General features: G+C 44.2%; 1 protein-coding gene across 3 annotated transcripts in view; it reads right to left on the minus strand.

The window, feature by feature from the left end:
- Positions 1–3,531: 3,531 nt before the first annotated feature.
- Positions 3,532–21,273, minus strand: part of ptdss2 (phosphatidylserine synthase 2) — a 41,688-nt gene continuing 23,946 nt past the window's right edge. For 2 of the 3 annotated variants that reach the window (XM_039017090.1, XM_039017089.1), the window contains exons 5-13: positions 17,297–17,364; positions 11,384–11,518; positions 11,209–11,259; positions 10,943–11,056; positions 10,205–10,323; positions 9,876–9,990; positions 9,495–9,640; positions 9,207–9,392; positions 5,497–5,683 (exon numbers count right to left, since the gene is read on the minus strand). In XM_039017090.1, the coding sequence (XP_038873018.1) occupies positions 5,497–5,683; positions 9,207–9,392; positions 9,495–9,640; positions 9,876–9,990; positions 10,205–10,323; positions 10,943–11,056; positions 11,209–11,259; positions 11,384–11,518; positions 17,297–17,364 (1,121 nt within the window). Of the gene's footprint in view, positions 5,684–9,206; positions 9,393–9,494; positions 9,641–9,875; positions 9,991–10,204; positions 10,324–10,942; positions 11,057–11,208; positions 11,260–11,383; positions 11,519–17,296; positions 17,365–21,273 lie in introns of all 3 variants that reach the window. The other variant, XM_039017092.1, reaches the window with a different exon arrangement.

A 21,273-nucleotide genomic window follows, 5' to 3' on the forward strand; every position in this document is an offset into this window, starting at 1 on the left:
GCTGCCCTCTTGTGTCTAAGAGTGGGAGTTCACTTACCCGACACCACGCTATAGGCCTTTTTTTAAATTTTTACCTTTATTTAACTAGGCAAGTCAAACAGATCTTAGTCTCGGAAACACGACCCTAGGCAGCACAGTGACCAAATTTACATGCGCACAGTATTCCAGATAGTAGCTCATATCCCGCTTAAGGTCTTATTCTGGAATGAATAAACTGAATATTCCTCATTTAAGTTATAGGTTAAATGGAATTGTAACAGAAACAGACTGACAGGAGGGCCTATAACCTCTCACATGCAGTGTAATATAATACTAACACTAGCAGTAAAATTATACAACAAATGTCTTGGAAACAAGAGTGAAGAATATTAATATTATACTTTTTAATACTACTTTTTTTTTTTTTTTTTTTTTTTTTTAATCTCTCGAGTTTAGTACGGAGAAACGGCAAAATAAATGATTATTGAATTATTTTGGTTGTACGAACTGTGCAGGTAGCCTACCTTTTGGAAGTGATTTGTTTGACAAACCAAATGAAAATATCACACGTCACCCGTGATTTGCAAAATTGAGCCTCTGCACTCCACCAAAAACACCAGTAAACAGGATACATGCCCCAATATCCCGTCTAAGATCAGCATATCCCAGACATCTTATCCGGGTTTCTCATAACCGAGATACAAGCCTTTTCAGGTTATTATAAATGGGATATGACGTTCATATGCATACACTCAAAAACAGTACACTTCAGTATCCCGAATAATAACGGGATATTGGTGTGCATGTAAAAGTGGTCAATGACTAGGTTCTGGTTTCAATGATGGTCTCTTTTGGCATGGAGGAACTACATCACTGCTTATGCCACTACTTTATCCCCTTGAATAAAATACTAAATAGATTTTGGCGGCAACTTTTGATTCACAAGGTTTTGGCACGTCTGCCTCGTGATTTGTTGGGAGAGTCCCCAGATCCCCACCCCCCCCCCTTATCAACGTAGGCAGTGACATAGTTCCTCTATGCCGAAAGAGTCCATCATTGAAACCAGGCTCTAGTCTCTGTTGCTTGGGGTCGGCTTTTGGAGAATAAGCAGGTTTGGGGATCAATCCCATTTCAGTGCCGTCATTTGAAAAGTAAACATAGAAAACAACAAACAATTATCGAGCCAATACTTTGAATTTCAATCATCAGAGTTTCCTGAATTGATATCCTGATCCTTAGCAACGGGCACGGTAGACTGAATTCTCAGGCCCACGCCTAAAATAATAAAACAAAATTCTTAGTGTCATCTTCAAGACACTCCAACATATGACATAGTACAAGAAAACAGGTACAGACTTAGGGATACTTCAGCTAAACAGTATTTTTTTGTTGTACTTTGTACAGGCAGCCTGCACATTCAAAGGGGGCAAAATGTTCTGAAACCAATTTAAAAACACACTCATTTGGAAAGTATTCAGAGCCCTTGACTTTTTCCACATTGATGAAGGCTGTAATGTAACAATCTACACACACTCACAATACCCCATAATGACAAAGTGAAAACAGGTTTTTAGAAATGTATTACAAATAAAAAACAAAATACCTTATTTACATAAGTACTCAGACCATTTGCTACGAGACACGAAATTGAGCTCAGCTGAATCCTGTTTCCATTGATCATCCTATATGTTTCTACTTGATTGAGTCCACCTGTGGTAAATTCAATTAATTGGACATGATTTGAAAAAGGCACACACCTTTCTAAATAATGTCCCACAGTTGACAGTGCATGTCAGAGCAAAAACCAAGCCATACGGTTGAAGGATGATCAATGGAAACAGGATGCACCTGAGCTCAATTTCGAGTCTCATAGAAAAGGGTCTGAATACTTAAGTAAATAAGGCATCAGTTTTTTTTATTTATACATTTGACATTATGAGGTATTGTGTGTAGATTGCAAAATAAAATAAAAATCTTTAATCCATTTTAGAATAGGGCCGTAACATAAAATGCGGAAAAGGTCAAGGGGTCTGAATACTTTCCAAAGGCACCGTGTACACACTACCGGTAAGAAGTTTTAAAACACCTACTCATTCAAAGGTTTTTCTTTATTTTTTTACTATTTTCTACATTGTAGAATAATAATGAAGACATCAAAACTATGAAATAACACATATGGAATCATGTAGTAACCAAAACTGTCAAACTAATCAAAATATAGCCACCCTTTGCCTTGATGACAGCTTTGCACACTCTTGGCATTCTCTCAACCAGCTTCATGAGGTAGTCACCTGGAACAGATTTCAATTAACAGGGGTGCCTCGTTAAAAAGTTAATTTGTGAAATTTCTTTCCTTTTTAATGCCTTTGAGCCAATTAGTTATGTTGTGACAAGGTAGGGGTGGTATACAGAAGATAGCCCTATTTGGTAAAAGACGAAGTCCATATTATGGCAAGAACAGCTCAAATAAGCAAAGAGAAACGACAGTCCATCATTACTTTAAGACATGAAGGTCAGTCAATACGGAACGTTTCAAGAACGTTAAAAGTTTCTTCAAGTGCAGTCGCAAAAACCATCAACAGCTATGATGAAACTGGCTCTGAGGTCTGCCACAGGAATGGACGATCCTGAGTGTTACCAGCCTCAGAAATTGCAGCCCAAATAAATGCTTCAGAGTTCAAGTAACAGACATCTCAACATCAACTGTTTAGAGGAGACTGTGTGAATTAGGCCTTCATGGATGAATTGGTGTCAATAAACCACTACTAAAAGGACACCAATAAGAATTAGAGACTCTCTTGGACCAAAAAACACGAACAATGGACATTAGAGCGGTAGAAATGTGTCCTTTGGTCTGGAGTCCAAATTGGAGATTTTTGGTTCCAACCGCCGTGTCTTTTTGAGACAGGGTGTGGGTGAACGGATTATCTACGCATGTGTATTTCCCACCGTAAAGCACGGAACTGGTGTTATGGTGCTTTGCTGGTGACACTGTCCGATTTATTTTAAATTCAAGGCACACTTAACCAGCATGGCTACAACAGCATTCTGCAGTGATACACCATCCCATCTGGTTTGCACTTAGTGGGACTATCATTTGTTTTTCAACAGGACAAACGACCCAACACACCTCCAGGTTGTGTAAGAACTATTTGACCAAGAGTGATGGCGTGCCGCATCAGATGACCTGGCCTCCACCATCACCCGACCTCAAGCAAATTGAGATGGTTTGGGATGAGCAGAGTGAAGGGAAAAGCAGCCAACAAGTGCTCAGCATATGTGGGAACTCTTTCAAAACTGTTGGAAAAGCATTCCAGGTGAAGCTGGTTGAGAGAATGCCAAGAGTGTGCAAAGCTGTCATCAAGGCAAAGGGTGGCTACTTTGAAGAATCTAAAATATATTTTGATTTGTTAAAAAACAAAAATGGGTTACTACATGAGTCCATATGCGTTATTTCATAGTTTGATGTCTTCACTATTATTCTACAACGTAGAAAATTGTAAAAATAAAGAAACACCCTTGAATGAGTAGGTGTCCGAACTTTTGACTGGTACTGTGCACAGACAGAGACACACACATACATACATGTATACACATATACATACATATATAGACACATACATACACACACACATATACACTATACATACATATATGCCAACATTTTCAGAAACATTTCTGGAAGGAGAGAGGAAAAGCATTACAATTTAAAAAAAGGAAACTTTTGAGAAATATATATGTAGACTTCAAATGGCGATAAACTCCTCTCCGACTCTAAGTTGCACTACAGCCCAGTTTATAACCACCACATAACATGTTAAATAATTGGTGTTTAATGAGAAGCCGCCTTCATTTAAGGTTTAGAGCTGCTGGTATTACATTCACAATATATTATAAATGGCATTAAGCATGTTCTAGGTCAACAGGCGGTTTGGAACAATTTTAGCACAAGTCCTCTACTCTCCATCCAGTGACATACACACTGTAATACCTATTGCGACTCACAACTAGTTATTTTACATCGGATGGCGCTTGTAATTACACACGGAACCAAGGTGCCGAAGCTCATGTCCCAGCAAGAGTCACCATCGAGCCCTGAGCAGTGCAAAGAAAGACTGCCCATTTTAGTCTCATCTTTGTGATGTGCTTTTTTCTCTCCCTCATTTATTGGGAAGGTGATCGCCAACACAAGTGGATTCAGTCTGTAGCCAACATCCACAATGTGGACACCTCTCCACGCAAAAAGAAGTCCCTTCGTGTCATCTAGGCTCGATATTCGCCCGTGATGAACAAACAGTGCGGTGAGGGGCAACGGGTTATGTAATACTGTAGCTACCACTTCAACTTGAAAGCCCACACTAATTGGTACCCGTCACCTGGCTTTTGGCTATTCCGAGACGCGTTTCCCATGAATGACGCCAGTGTGATTAATTAAGACCTTAAAGAGCCTAATTAAAAACAGGTGTGTCAGACATGGTTAATATTTCTCCAATGGCTGTGTGTGCGCCCTGCATTCTTTAAGCATATTTAGAATTGTACAGACGTTCATTCTGTATTTAAAGCTTTTTTTGGGGGCCGGCTTTGCATCCCTCCTTTGAGTCCAATTTGGTTCGAATACCATCATCTGTCATGTTACAGCCATCATTACCACGTTACTAGGATATAACGGTTGCACGGTTGACTTAATTGCCCGAGCGCAGGTTGAGTGGCACAGCCCAAATGGTTTAGACCAGGGTTTCCCAAACTCCATCCTGGTGCGCCCCCTGGGTGCACGTTCTGTTTTTGCCATAGCACTACACAGCTGATTCAAATAACCAACTCATCATCGGGCTGTGATCATTTGAGTCAGCTGTGTAGTGTTAAGAGGAAAAACATGCACCCAGGGGGGGTCCCGGGCCAGAGTTTGGGAAACCCTGCTTTAGCAGAATATGGCTTGAGCAGGGATGAGTTCAAAGCTTTGGCTGTTATTTAGCTTGTAAGTAAGTATGTCTGCTGGCCCCTTGGGGGTTCTGTTCCTCTCCCTCCCAACCCTTGCTTCACCCTGATTACATTTTAAGTTAACATAATTCTGCCATGGTGAAAACAAAATCTATCTGTCCCAACCCAATACCCTTTGTGATCCCAGTTTCGCAAACAAAAAAATAATCATATTTGACCCAATTCAATTTCAACTCATAACAGAATAAGAAAATCGCCGCCCGTAAAGTTCCCAGCACGATTACACAATAAACGTACATGAGGTAAATCCCTGTAGTATGGGATAGCTAGCTGACACCCCAACCCCAAATCCCTGTTCGGTGTTTTGTTCTGTGATTAGTGTTAACAGTGAAAAGCCAGCACAGGAATGACTATGACATTGTTCAGGTAGGCACAAGAACAACATCCCCCTTCCCCCAGACACACCTCTCCTAACACCTCTACACTTGTGATCCAGGTGACCTGTGTGTGTGTATGGCGCTGCAGCGCGGCTCTTTTTTGTCCCTTTCCCCACCCCCTACCAGCGGCAGGCTCCGCCTCTCAGGACTTCCTGTGTCGGAGTGACTCGGAGATGCCGTTGAGTTTGCTGCGTCCCGACGGGGTTGCCGTGCCACCGTTGCCGCGTCCCGACGGGGTTGCCGTGCCACCGTTGCCATGGGGACGGCCGCAGTCCCCCGTGACCTCCTGCTTCCGTCGGCGAGCGTCTTTGTAGCGGAGAGTGATGTCACTGCGGGTAGAGCAGAGGAGGAGAGTCAAGGGGGACACAGCGGCACACACACACACACGTGTTAGGATGTTTACCAGCCTATATAAGCCTAAACGTTAGCACATTTCTTCACACACTTACAAATACCCTGATTCTAAAGCACCCCCAATGGTTTTGAACACGCTCACCCCCATCCTCCCTAAGGGACAGTGTAGAATAGTAAGACATACATAGGTTGTGTGTTTCTCAAACAGCTGGGGAGGAGGACACGACTTTTCAAGTCTCTGTTTAAAGATGGCATGTCCAGACTACATGCGGCTATATTCCTCTGTTCGCTTCAGAACCATGACTGAAGACAGTTGGTGGAAGGTGCAGGGTGAGGAGTTGTTGATCTGATTGGCTATCAGAGGATGGCGGGTGGAGTCAGCATGCTGACTGACAGGTTGAAGGGCAACAGTCTCATAGCAACAATCTCCCTATTTTCATAGCAACAGTTCCCTGTGAAGAAACCCTTGGCCACACTTTAAAAACGGCCAATAATACAGCCAGGACGGCCAACCCTCTTCTAGAGAGCTACTGGGTGTACTCCGGCCCTGCTTTAACACACCTGATTCAGTTAATCAAGCTTACCCGACTCCTGAGCTGCTGATTTGTAGAATTATGTGTGTTCAAGCAAAAATGTTGACCGCTGAGGGTAGTAAAGGACTAGAGTTGAGAAACTGCATGCACCCAAGGAGGGTAACCCTCCCTCCAGAAGGAGGGTAGCTCTCCAGGAGGGTTGGCCACACTGGATTTGCCAGGGAGAATTGTTAGAAAAGCCCTCAGAGATAACATGACACGTCAGCTTTAGAAAACCGGCCGTGAGTTTCAAGCCATTTTTCTACTTCTTGCAGGGTGACATGGCATGTTACAGGAAATAATCATTGACACGGCATCTCACACCACCAGCTCATGCCATGTCATACTTTATAAACTGTGTTGGTGGCTGAGGAATGAGTCCTACAGTGCATTCGGAAAGTATTTAGACCCCTTCACCTTTTTCCACATTTCATTAAGTTACAGCCTTATTCTAAAATTGATTAAATTGTTTCCCCCCCTCACCAATCCACACATAATAACCCATAACGACAAAGCAAAAACAGGTTTAGAAATTGTTGCAAATGTATAAAAAAAAAAAATATATATATATATATATCACATTAACATAAGTATTCAGACCCCTTACTCAGTACTTTGTTGAAGCACCTTTGGTAGCGATTACAGCCTCGAGTCTTCTTGGGTATGACGCTACAAGCTTGGCACACCCGTATTTGGGGATTATCTCCCATTCTTCTCTGCAGATCCTCTCGAGCTCTGTCAGGTTGGATGGGGAGCGTCGCTGCACAGTTATTTTCAGACCTCTCCTCAGATGTTCGATCGGGTTCAAGTCCAGACTCTGGCTGGGCCACTCAAGGACATTCAGAGACTTGTCACGAAGCCACTCCTGCAATGTCTTGGCTGTGTGCTTAGGGTCATTGTCCTGTTGGAAGGTTAACCTTTACCCCAGCTTGAGGTCCTGAGTGCTCTGGAGCAGGTTTTCATCAAGCATCTCTCTGTACTTTGCTCCGTTCATCTTTCCCTCGATCCTGACTAGTCTCCCTGTCCATGCTGCTGAAAAACATCCCCACAGCATGATGCTGCCACGACCAAGCTTCACTGTAGGGATGGTGCCAGGTTTCCTCCAGACGTGACACTTGGTATTCAAGCCAAAGAGTTCAATCTTGGTTTAATCAGACCAGAGAATCGTGTTTCTCATGGTCTGAGAGTCCTTTGGTGCCTTTAGGCAAACTCCAAGCGGGCTTTCGTGCCTTTTACTGAAGAGGGGCTTCTGTCTGGCCACTCTAAAAATAAAGGCCTGATTGGTGGAGTGCTGCAGAGATGGTTGTCCTTCTGGAAGGTTCTCCCATATCCACAGAGGAACTCTGGAGCTCTGTCAGAGTGACCATCAGGTTCCTGGTCACCTGCCTGACCAAGGCCCTTCTCCCCCGATTGCGCAGTTTGGCCTAGCGGCTAGCTCTAGGAAGAGTCTTGGTGGTTCCAATCTTCTTCCATTTAAGACTGATGGAGGCCACTGTGTTCTTCGGGACCTTAAATGCTGCAGAAATGTTCTGGTACCCTTCCCCAGATCTGTGCCTAGACACAATCCTGTCTCGGCACTCTACAGACAATTTCTTCGACTGTATGGCTTGGTTTTTGCTCTGACATGCACTGTCAACTGTGGGACCTTATATAGACAGGTGTGTGCCTTTCCAAATCATGTCGAATCAATTGAATTTACCACAAGTGGACTCCAATCAAGTTGTAGAAACATCTCAAGGATGATCAATGGAAACAGGATGCACCTGAGCTCAATTTTGAGTCTCATAGCAGAGGGTCTGAATACTTATGTAAATAAGGTATGTTGTTAGAAATTTGCCAAAATTACTAAACCTGTTTTCGCTTTGTCATTATGGGGCTTTGTGTAAATTGATGAGGATTTTTCTTATCAATTTTAGAATAAGGCTGTAACGTAACAAATTGTGGAAAAAGGGGTCTGAATACTTTCCCGAATGCACTGTAGTCATAGCTTTCCAAATGTTCCAGAACGGCACTTTGAAGTTGACCACTTCCACTTCATTTAAAAGTGTTTTCACTGATCAAACCCTTTTCTAATTGAGGAACAATCTGAGAGAGAAAAGACAAAAAGGCCCGAGTGTGAAGTCAGAAAACAAAACAAAAAAAAAAACAGGAAGAGGATAGTAGTACGACACAGCATAACCGAAAACATGCATCATGAGATGGATTGATTCTGTGGAGGGAAAACATGGATCCATTTTGGATCCAGAGAAGGTGAGGTGGTGGGTGATGGCACCACGGCAGACCACAGCTACGTAGGAGAAGAGACACAGCCTCGCTCCTACACCTACCTCACTGGACATGAACATTGCCCCTAAGAACGAGAAGGGACAGGAGGGGTGGAGAAAACAGACGAGAAGCTTTAACATGCAGGGCTAATATACCCAGTCACGTCCAGCATGGGGGGGGAAGGGGGCAACATTTAATTTTTTTGCACACTCAGCCACGTAAAAAAAAATACAACCATTATACCATATGGGGAGGTGAGGAGAAAAAAAGGAACCCCACCCCCAAAAAACGGACAAAAAAATACATATTAAAGAAATAGAAAAACATTACTAAAATAATAAATGGCCAGCAATTGAACATAAGGTTCCATGAATAAACATAAATGTATGTCTTCATAAACATGAATTTCATGCAAGGCATTTCTTATCAATTAACAATTCATTCATGTTGATGGAATCGGAATGTTAAGTGTTACCAAAGCACGTCTGCATGGCACAGGTAACAGAAGAGACCAGAATGACTCCAGTTCATGACCCCAACACCGCTGAAGACCTCTTTCACGCCAAACATGTTACGGTATATCCACACTCGTGTCATTATTGCTACGTTCTACAACAGAGGACTCAGAGGAGGAGACCAGGCAGACTGGTTGGCAGCTTACCGGATGAAGAAGCGCCACAATGTCCAGCTGAGGATGAGGACGATGCCCAGGAACCAGCATTGGGTGACAAAGAAGGGGATGGGCAGCATGATGGTCCTGGGGTCGTATTTGACTACGATGAGGAACTCGGTCACGGTGATGGCTGCCACCAGCCAAGCCTGCTGCCCCAGCTTCCTATAGAACTTCCTGAGGGAGGAAGGAGGAGACAAGAGGCGGAGGATGTAATTGCTAGACAGGGGAAAGGGGGATAACCTAGTCAGTTGTAAAGACGGTGTTACTAATACTCACGGGTCGTCCATGAAGTCGTAGATCTCCCTCATGGCCACGCCGCCCACGTTGACAAAGAAGACGAGGCGAAGCAACACCAGGTAGTGCTCCGGAGGCATCCACAGCACAAACTTCAGGTAGAAGGTGTTCAGCTCCGCCAGCAGGAACTAACAGAGAGAGAGCAAGAGAGAAGGGAGAGAGAGATGGAGAGACAGGCAGGGAGATTGCAGAGAGATTACAGGTCAGAGAGGAGGAAAACTTGAGTAGAGAGATAAGCGACAGATTAGTGTGGGCGAGAGTGAAAGTGAGAGCGCAACAGACAGAGAGTGACGGTCGACAGAGTTAAGTGAGAGGGAAATGAGAGAGAGAGCAACAGTGGGAGAGAGAGAGATTGAGTCTCACCATGAAGATGATTCCCAGGACAGCCAGCCACCTGCGTAGGTTGGAGGCAGGCTTCCACTCAAACTTGACCCAGCTGTAGGGTGTGAACTGGAAGGCCATGCGCTTGATCTTCCCCCTGATTAACAGACACACATATCGTACAAGATCCATCCCGAATAAGAAACGAGAACATTCTATAAAAAAACTACTACTGCAAACTCTTTGATAGGAGAATATTAGTTAAGTAAACAATGGCCATATCTATAACTCTTATGACATTGGGACTTGGAACTTCTTTGGGCACAAGCTTAACGAAGTGTAACCAAGGTGCCAGGAGGTGGGCGGCGTACTTGTATGTGGGGATGTTCCACAGCCCCTGCCACTGGTAGGGCTTCATAGACAGCCAGCCTAAGGTCTTCATCCCAGCGTAGATCCCCAGGCCATTACACACCAGCACATCCATTATCCACTGAAAGACAGACATGACATTTAGGATTCACAGAACAAGACATGGCATTCAGCGTTCTCGAAAAGACAAAATCCTAACTCAAGAGTTCTGCACACAGCATTCAGTATCTACTTCGAGGGAGACATAGCACTCAACATCAACTGACAGGCACGTCATTCAGTATCTACTTCGAGGGAGACATAGCACTCAACATCAACTGACAGGCACGTCATTCAGTATCTACTGACAGCGAGGCAGATCTACTGACGGGGCGTCAGGTAGCCTAGTGGGGTTAAAAGCATTGAGCCAGTAACCGAATGGTTTCTAGATCGAAGCCCCGAGCTGACAAGGTAAAAATCTGTCGTTCTGCCCCTGAACAAGACAATTAACACACTGTTCCTAGGCCGTCATTGTAAATAAGAATCTGTTCTCAACTCGCCTAGTTAAATAAAAAATAAAATGAACATTCAACTGACACACACTTGAAATTCAATAAAGCCAGTCGCTTTTGAATTGCCTCCCAGTATCAAACCTGACTCAAACATCCATTATCCAAACTGTAATCAATAACTAAAATCAACACTGGACAAACGTATCCTTGTCGGGACACAATTGTGTGTTATGAAGAACAGGTACGTACATGGTCCCACCAGCACTCAGAGAAGTTGGGGAGCTGGTGCTCCAGACTGTACTCCAGGAACTCAAACATCACACTGATGATCATACACATCCACCAGTCTCTGATCACAAGTGTCTGGACAGAAGAAGAGAGGGAGATGGAGACCGCGAATTCGGTTGTGGTGGACTTCCGTAAGCAGTTGCCCACCACTGTGTATGATGATTTTATATTGCTAACTCTAAGTATGAAATACAGGCTTAAAAATACAGTACGCTACTCAGACCCACCTTAATATACCAGCCAAGAAAGTGCGCTGGGACAAAGCCATCCATCTTGTCCTGCAAAAATAGCATTCATGTAAATATTTTTTAACCTTAGTCAACAGTGACCTTTGGGACGGCCATTTTATAAGACACCATTGCTATTGTGCTACAGGTTAATGTGTGCGCGCACGTGTCTTACCCAGATGTTATGCCAGGGGTCGGTAGTGTTCCCCGGGTCGTAGATGAGGCAGTTGCCGCCATAGTCCCTCTCCGGCAGGGCTACCCCCAGTTTGGGGTCAATGTACTTCATAAACTGTCTCCCATCACGGACCGTCTAATGAATGAGGGAAAATTAAGTATACACAAATAGATAGTATTTAGTGCTTGTCTATATGTACTTGTCTATGTATACTGAACAAACAAAAAAACGCAGCATGTAAAGTGTTGGTCCCATGTTTCATGAGCTGAAATAAAAGATCCCAGAAATGTTCCAGACACACAAAAAGCTTACTTCTCTCAAATGTAGTGCACACATTTTTTTTTTTTTACATCCCTGTGTGTAAACATTTCTCCTTTGCCAAGATAATCCATCCACCTGACAGGTGTGGCACATCAAGAAGCTGATTAAACAGCTTTTTCTATTTCACCTTTATTTAACCAGGTAGGCTAGTTGAGAACAAGTTCTAGTTTGCAACTGCGACCTGGCCAAGATAAAGCAAAGCAGTTCGACAACAGAGTTACACATGGAATAAAAAAAAAACATACAGTTAATAATACAGTAGAAAAATAAGTCTATATACAATGTAAGCAAATGAGGTGAGAAGGGAGGTAAAGGCAAAAAAAAGGCCATGGTGGCAAAGTAAATACAATATAGCAAGTAAAACACTGGAATGGTAGATTTGCAGTGGAAGAATGTGCAAAGTAGAAATAGAAATAATGGGGTGCAAAGGAGCATAATAAATAAATACAGTAGGGGAAGAGGTAGTTGTTTGGGTTAAGTTATAGATAGGCTATGTACAGGTGCAGTAATCTGTGAGCTGCTCTGACAGCTGGTGCTTAAAGCTAGTGAGGGAGAGAAGTGTTTCCAGTTTCAGAGATTTTTGTAGTTCGTTCCAGTCATTGGCAGCAGAGAACTGGAAGGAAAGACGACCAAATGAGGAATTGGCTTTGGGGGTGACCAGAGAGATATACCTGCTGGAGCGCGTGCTACGAGTGGGTGCTGCTATGGTGACCAGTGAGCTGAGAAGACGGGGCTTTACCTAGCAGAGACTTGTAGATAACCTGTAGCCAGTGGGTTTGGCGACGAGTATGAAGCGAGGGCCAACCAACGAGAGCGTACAGGTCGCAATGGTGGGTAGTGTATGGGGCTTTGGTGACAAAACGGATGGCACTGTGATAGACTGCATCCAGTTTGTTGAGTAGAGTTTTGGAGGCTATTTTATAGATGACATCACCGAAGTCGAGGATCGGTAGGATGGTCAGTTTTACGAGGGTATGTTTGGCAGCATGAGTGAAGGATGCTTTGTTGCGATATAGGAAGCCGATTCTAGATTTAATTTTGGATTGAAGATGCTTAATGTGAGTCTGGAAGGAGAGTTTAGTCTAACCAGACACCTAGGTATTTGTAGTTGTCCACGTATTCTAAGTACGAGCCGTTCAGAGTAGTGATGCTGGACAGGCGAGCAGGTGCGGGCAGTGATCGGTTGAATAGCATGCATTTAGTTTTACTTGCGTTTAAGAGCAGTAGGCCACGGAAGGAGAGTTGTATGGCATTGAAGCTCGTCTGAAGGTTAGTTAAAACAGTGTCCAAAGAGGGGCCAGAAGTACACAGAATGGTGTCGTCTGCGTAGAGGTGTATCAGAGAATCACCAGCAGCAAGAGCAACATCATTGATGTATACAGAGAAAAGAGTCGTCCAGAGAATTGAACCCTGTGGCACCCCCATAGAGACTGCCAGAGTTCTGGACAACAGGCCCTCCGATTTGACACACTGAACTCCATCAGAGAAGTAATTGGTAAACCAGGCAAGGCAATCATTTGAGAAACCAAGGCTGTCGAGTCTGCCAATAAGAATGTGGTGATTGACAGAGTCGAAAGCCTTGGCCAGGTCGATGAATAAGGCTGCGCAGTAATGTCTCTTATCGATGGCGGTTATGTCGTTTAGGACCTTGAGCGTGGCTGAGGTGCACCCATGACCAGCTCTGAAACCAGATTGCATAGCAGAGAAGGTACGGTGGGATTCGAAATGGTCGGTAATCTGTTTGCTAACTTGCCTTTCGAAAGACCTTAGAAAGGCAGGGTAGGATAGATATAGGTCTGTAGCAGTTTGGGTCTAGAGTGTCACCCCCTTTTCAAGAGGGGGATGACCGCGGCAGCTTTCCAATCTTTGGGAATCTCAGACGATACGAAAGAGGTTGAACAGGCTAGTAATAGGGGTTGCAACAATTTCAGCAGATCATTTTAGAAAGAGAGGGTCCAGATTGTCTAGCCCGGCTGATTTGTAGGGGTCCAGATTTTGCAGCTCTTTCAGAACAGCTATCTGGATTTGGGTGAAGGAGAAATGGTGGGGGCTTTGGCGTGTTACTGTGGAGAGTGCCGGGCAGTTGACCGGGGTAGGGGTAGCCAGGTGGAAAGCATGGCCAGCCGTGGAGAAATGCTTATTGAAATTCTCAATTATAGTGGATTTATCAGTGGTGACAGTTTTCCTAGCCTCAGAGCAGTGGGCAGCTGGGAGGAGGTGCTCTTATTCTCCATGGACTTTACAGTGTCCCAGAACCTTTTTGAGTTAGTACTACAGGATGCAAATTTCTGTTTGAAAAAGCTAGCCTTAGCTTTCCTAACTGTCTGTGTATATTTGTTCCTAAATTCCCTGAAAAGTTGCATATCACGGGGGCAATTCGATGCTAATGCAGAACGCCACAGGATGTTTTTGTGCTGGTCAAGGGCAGACAGGTCTGGAGTGAACCAAGGACTAAATCTATTCCTAGTTCTACATTTTTTTTTTTTTGAATGGGGCATGCTTATTTAAGATGGTGAGGAAGGCACTTTTTAAAGAATAGCCAGGCATCATCTACTGACGGGATGAGGTCAATGTCATTCCAGAATACCCCGGCCAGGTCGATTAGAAAGGCCTGCTCGCAGAAGTGTTTTAGGGAGCGTTTGACAGTGATGAGGGGTGGTCGTTTGGTCGCAGACCCATTACGGATGCAGGCAATGAGGCAGTGATCGCTGAGATCTTGATTGAAAACAGCAGAGGTGTATTTGGAGGGCGAGTTAGTTAGGATGACATCTATGAGGGTGCCCGTGTTTACGGATTTGGAGTTGTACCTGGTAGATTCATTGATCATTTGTGTGAGATTGAGGGCATCAAGCTTAGATTGTAGGATGGCCGGGGTGTTAAGCATGTCCCAGTTTAGGTCACCTAGTAGCACGAGCTCAGAAGATAGATGGGTAGATGGGCAATCAATTCACATATGGTATCGAGGGCACAGCTGGGGGCAGAAGGAGGACTATAGCAAGCGGCAACAGTGAGAGACTTGTTTCTGGAAAGGTGAATTTTTAGAAGTACAAGCTCGAATTGTTTGGGTACAGACTTGGATACAGACTACAGAACTCTGCAGGCTATCTTTGCAGTAGATTGCAACACCGCCCCCTTTGGCAGTTCTATCTTGGCGGAAAATGTTATAGTTAGCGATGGAGATTTCAGGGTTTTTGGTGGTTTTCCTAAGCCAGGATTCAGACACGGCTAAGACATCCGGGTTGGCAGAGTGTGCTAAAGCAGTGAGTAAAACAAACTCAGGGAGTAGGCTTCTAATGTTAACATGCATGAAACCAAGACTTTTACGGTTACAGAAGTCAACAAATGAGAGCACCTGGGTAATGGGAGTGGGGCTAGGCACTGCAGGACCTGGATTAACCTCTACATCACCAGAGGAGAAGTAGGATAAGGGTACGGCTAAATGCTATACGAACTGGCCGTCTAGCACTTTCGGAACAGAGTAAAAGGAGCAGGTTTCTGGGCTCGATAGCATAGATTCAAGGCATAGTGTACAGACAAATGTAAGATAGGATGTGAGTACATTGGAGGTAAACCTAGGCATTGAGTAATGATGAGAGAGTGTCTCTAGAGACGTTTAAACCAGGTGATGTCATCGCATATGTAGGAGGTGGAACAACATGGTTGGTTAAGGCATATTGAGTAGGGCTAGAGGCTCTACAGTGAAATAAGACAGTAATCACTAACCAGGACAGTAATGGATGAGGCATATTGATATTAGAGAGAGGCATGCGTAGCCAAGTGAATATATGGGTCCAGTGAGTGGTTGGGCTGACTGGGGACATGGCGATTCAGACAGTTAGCAGGCCGATGCTAACAAGCTAGCAGTTAGCAGACCGGGGCTGGCAAGCTAGCAGTTAGCAGACCGGGGCAGGCAAGCTAGCAGTTAGCAGACCGGGGCTAGCAAGTTAGCCTTTGGGGGACGTCGCGATGGGGGTAAGTCTGTTTTTGCCTCTTTGTGCGGTGACGTCAATAGACCAGTCGTGGAATTAGTAGGGTTCCATTTAGCTAGCAGGCCTAGCAGGTTAGCAGAATGGTCCTTCAGCGGGCGTCGCGCATAAGGGGCCTGTTGGAGTCCTCGGGAAGATTATGTCGGTATTCCAGTCGTAGAGGATCGGCGGGGTTCCGTGCCCCATACCGGCAGTAGAAGGGGTCCGGACATTGTAGCCCAGGAGTGGGCTTCGGTGGTAGCACAGGAGCCCTGGCCGGGCTAGTTTCAGGCTAATTGATGCTTGCTCCGGGATGGAAACGCTAGCCAGGAGTGGTCACCCGGGATTGCGGTTAGCTAGTTGCGAAGATCCAGATGAAAATGTTCAGAGTTTGAGGTAGGAATCCAGGGATATGGAGAGAAATAGGTCCGTTATGCTCTGGTTTGAGTCACGTTGTTCGAACTCGCAAGAGCTTTCCGAGGTAAAGGTTAGCTGATGACCGCTAGCAATGGTTTGCTAACTGATAGCTGGTAGGTAGTTATCTTCAGTTGGCTATCTTCAGTTGAGGGATTCCAGATCCGAAGTAAATATAAATACTTTCGAAAAAAGCAGATCCACGTCACATTGGGTGAGGCGGGTTGCAGGAGAGTATTTAGAAGTTGATGTTTAGGAAAATATTTTTTAAAGATATGCGAAGAAAAAGATGTAAAAAGATATATACAAGGGACAGGACAAAGACAAAGACGTCTGACTGCTACGCCATCATTACAGGTGCACCTTGTGCTGGGGACAATAAAAGGCCACTTTAAAATGTGCAGTTTTGTCACACAGCACAATGCCACAGATGTCTCAAGTTGAGGATGCGTGCAATTGGCATGCCGACTGAAGGAATGTCCACCAGAGCTGTTGCCAGAGAATTTAATGTTAATTTCTCTACCATAAACTGCCTCCAATGTCATTTTAGAAAATTTGGCTGTATGTCCAACCAGCCTCACAACCGCAGACCACGTGTAACCACGCCAGCCCAGGACCTCCACATCTGGTTTCTTCACCGGCGGGATCATCTGAGACTAGCCTCCCAGACAGCTGATGAAACTGAGGAGCATTTCTATCTGTAATCAAGCCCTTTTGTGGGGGAAAACTCATTCCGAGTGGCTGGGCCGGACTCCCAGGCCCACCCATGGCTGCACACCTGCCCTGTCATGTGAAATCCATAGATTAGGGCCTAATTTATTTATTTCAATTGACTGATTTCCTTATATGAACTTTAACTCAGTAAAATAGTTGACATTGCTGCAGTTGCGTTTAGATTTTTGTTCAGTATACTTTGAACATAACTTCTCAATGTACATAGATAGAGAAGTTAACACATCTTCCAGAAACTAGTTTTCTTTCATTCCCTTTAAGACCCTTCAGATCCATTCCGCATCTAATCATGTCATTGATCCTTTTCCCTTTTGATTGCCCCCCTTTACTAAAAAGACCTAGTTGTCAGTGCTCCCAGAGAGAACTTGCCTCTGTATTTCAAAGCTGATTTGTTTGAATGAATAATCACTCCATTCTATTGCAACTATAATAGCACAAACAATTCAGTGCTCGGGTGTGTGTGTTGGTGCACTCGACCCACCTGGAATAGCACAAAGATAAGGAATAGCTCGTAGACAACGGAGACACACAGCCAGAAGCGCCAGTATGCTGGAGAGAAAAAAAGAGAGATAACAAAATATTATACATTTTAGCATAATCTACACTCCTGGGACATCCACAAGGTGCTTTCCTTGTTAATTCTTTAGAGTCTAAAACGTTGGAATAGACGGGAGTGCTAAACTGACATATGGAATTGTTTTAAGATGGTCATACTATCAATCATTTAGCGATTTGATTTAGAATTTTAGGACCCCCTCAGGTATCCCACAAACATATAGATTTTGGCCTTTACAACTAAATCCCACAGAAACACATTGAATAACACATTCATAAATGGCAAAAAGGACAGTCCAAAAATGTATCATAAGAAACCAGGTTGACTCATCTGTCCTAAATCTAGCAGATATAAAAAATAACTCACAAAACTACCTTCATACTTCCATTCCTTTTTTTACCGGTACCGGTTACCTTCAGATGAGTCCCGTGACAGATATCTTCCGTTTAAACTGACAGATATTGCTGGGATTTATTTTTTAATGTAAATTAGATTGATGCACTGGTGAGTCAATCGACTCTAGGGGGTTAACGGAAAACAGTAAATAACCACAAAACTGAGTCACTAATAAGGACTGCAAGTATGTACAGTACTGGTGAAAGTACGCAACCTTGAGGGACTCCCGTATTCACCGTTCTAGATGTAGAGATATGCAGAGTTAAAATTCACTTGTTGAGTACGGTTTACAAAGAAACTATTAATCCACTTGACCAGTAGAGTTGACACCCAAATTCACCAGTAGGTACAGTTGGATGGTGTTAAACGCGCTACTTAAGTCAATGAATACAATTTCCACAACGCTATTTGCCTTTTGGCCTGTTGTTTTTAGGTACTGGGCCAATCAGTACCTGGAATTATCCCACGGTTCAGTGACAGCTGGAACAGCTTCTGGAACGGTAACGCGTACTGGTCAGCGCATGGCTGAAACGCATTGCTGCTGACGCCGTCTGGACCATATGATTTGTGGTTTGACACGTTGAAAGTGTTGCTTGACGTCATTCACAGCGATCTATATATCAACAGCTGGTATGCTGTCTATACTGTCCAAGGACACTTTCTGCTGCGATGTAAAATCACACTTCAAACCTACAATAGAAACTGTTCACATAAACTGAACATGTTCCACAGACAAGTGACTAACAGAAATGGAATAATGTGTCCCTGAACAAAGGGGAGTTCAAAATCAAAAGTAACAGTCAGTAGCTGGTGTGGCCACCAGCTGCATTAAGTACTGCAAAGCATCTCCTCCTCATGGACTGCACCAGATTTGCCAGCTCTTGCTGTGAGAAGTTACCCCACTCTTTCACCAAGGCACCAGCAAGTTCCTGGACATTTCTGGGGGGAATGGCCCTGGCCCTCACCCTCCGATCCAACAGGTCCCAGACGTGCTCAATGGGATTGAGATCCAGGCTCTTCGCTGGCCATGGCAGAACACTGACATTCCTGTCTTGCAGGAAATCACACACAGAACGAACTGTATGGCTGGTGGCATTGTTATGCTGGAGGGTCATGTCAGGATGAGCCTGCAGGAAAGTTACCACATGAGAGAGGAGGATGTCTTCCGATTGCCTGCAATGACAAACTCAGTCCGATGATTCTGTGACACTGCCCCTGACCATGACGGACCCTCCATCTCCAAATCGATCCCGCTCCAGAGTACAGGCCTCAGTGTAACGCTCATTCCATCGACTATAAACGCGAATCCGACCATCACCCATGGTGAGACAAAACCGTGACTAGTCACTGAAGAGCACTTTTTTCCAGTCCTGTCTGTTCCAGCGAAGGTGGGTTTGTGCCTATAGGCGACGTTGTTGCCGGTGATGTCTGGTGAGGACCTGCTTTACAACAGGCCTACAAAGCCCTCAGTCCAGCCTCTCTCAGCCTATTGAGGACAGTCTGAGCACTGGAGGGATTGTGCGTTCCTGGTGTAACTCGGGCAGTTGTTGTTGCCATCCTGTACCTGTCCCGCAGGTGTGATGTTTGGATGTACCGATCCTGTGCAGGTGTTGTTACACGTGGTCTGCCACTGCAAGGATGATCAGCTGTCCGTCCTGTCTCTCTGTAGCGCTGTCTTAGACGTCTCACAGTACGGACATCGCAATTTATTGTCCTGGCCACATCTGCAGTCCTCATGCCTCCTTGCAACATGCCTAAGGGCACATTCATGCAAATGGGACCCTGGGCATCTTTGTATTGGTGTTTTTCAGAGGCAGTAGAAAGGCCTCTTTAGTTTCCTAAGTTTTCATAACTGTGACCTTTATTGCCTACCGTCTGTAAGCTGTTAGTGTCTTAACAACCGTTCCACAGGTGCATGTTCATTAATTGTTTATGGTTCATTGAAAAAGCATGGGGAAAAGTGTTTAAACCCTTTACAATGAAGATCTGTGAAGTTTTGGATTTTTACTAATTATCTTTGAAAGACCGGGTCCTGAAAAAGGGACGTTTCTTTTTTTGCTGAATTTACAATGGCTCTTTGGTTTGTAGCCTGTGATGGTTTGTAGCCCTTGCCAGGCTTTCCTACTGTCCTTGAAAATGTTTTCTTATTTGTCTTTGTATGCTGCCTTGCACTCCTTGATCTTGCTTTTGAGTTGCCTCTGAATATTTTTCATTTTCTCTTTAGTGCCACCTGATTCAAAAACAACTTTTTAAATTCCAGAGTTACCCACGGTTTATTATCGGGGAAGACGTTGAGACTTTCTTTTTGGGAATAACGAGATCCTCACAGAAACGGACGTACTCAGACAGTATCCGCTGGCACTTCCAGGTCATCGGCAATGTCCATCAGGGCCGCCAAGTCAGTGGACTCTACAGTCATGGAGGGCGTCAGGAATCCAGCCTTTAATCTCCCCTTTTTAGCCTTCTCGCGCTACAAACACGGTTTGTAGAGTCAGATGAGCTGAACTATGTTATGATCTGAACTCCTAAGATTGGGTAGTGCCTTGGAAAAATATGCACCTGTGACGTTACCACAACAGAGGTTCAGACAGGTTTAATTTCAGGTAGGACATGTAACATTATTGCTGATATGATGGTAAATGTTCAGATAGATTGCACATGTTAAAGTCTCCCATGATTAGCTTTACTGCTTCTTTACTAGCTTATCAATGCTAACTTTACCCCCATCATAAATGTTTTAATACAAAAGGGGTAGCACTCTAGATTATCAGAGGGCGTTTAAATTCCTCACAGCTAGGCCCCAAAACTGAACCCGCACAAATTGTTTCACAGGACTGAGCTACTATTCAAATCCCAATTCAGAGTTTCACAGCTGAATGGGACAAGTTGTAAAAGACAAATTCCCAGTTTCCACTGTTCCTGACCAATGCACATGCCGTGATTAAATAAACAAAAAGGTGTTAAACTGGTGGTGTTTGAAACGACACACAGAAAAAGGCCACTGACTCTGCAGTACTGGCTCTGCAGTAAGGCTGCGCGATTTGGACAAATCAACAAATTGTGATTTTCTTTTGGGGGGGGGGGGGGGGGCAGATATGTGATCATGAATTGCAATTTTCCAACACTGACGAAATTACCAAGTTAAAACAACTGTCCGGGTAGAGAACATCACTTCTAAAATGAGATCATATGAATTAATACATACTTTGCTAACAGCATACAAGACCAGTTGTTATGAACGCACTGAAGTCGGAAATGTCCAACTTCCCAGTTCTGAGCTGTTTTGAACGTGGCAGCACTCTCGGTCCATTTCAATTCAAGGGCTTTATTGGCATGGGAAACATATGTTAACATTGTAAAAGCAAGAGAAGTAGGTAATAAACAAAAGTGAAATAAACAGAAGTTAACAGTAAACATTACACTAAGAGAAGTTCCAAAATAATAAAGACATTTCAATTGTCATTAAGTACAGCAAATCAAATTTAATTTGTCACATACATGGTTAG

Source organism: Salvelinus namaycush, chromosome 21 (genome assembly GCF_016432855.1).
Source record: "Salvelinus namaycush isolate Seneca chromosome 21, SaNama_1.0, whole genome shotgun sequence".
Classification (NCBI taxonomy): Eukaryota; Metazoa; Chordata; class Actinopteri; order Salmoniformes; family Salmonidae; genus Salvelinus; species Salvelinus namaycush.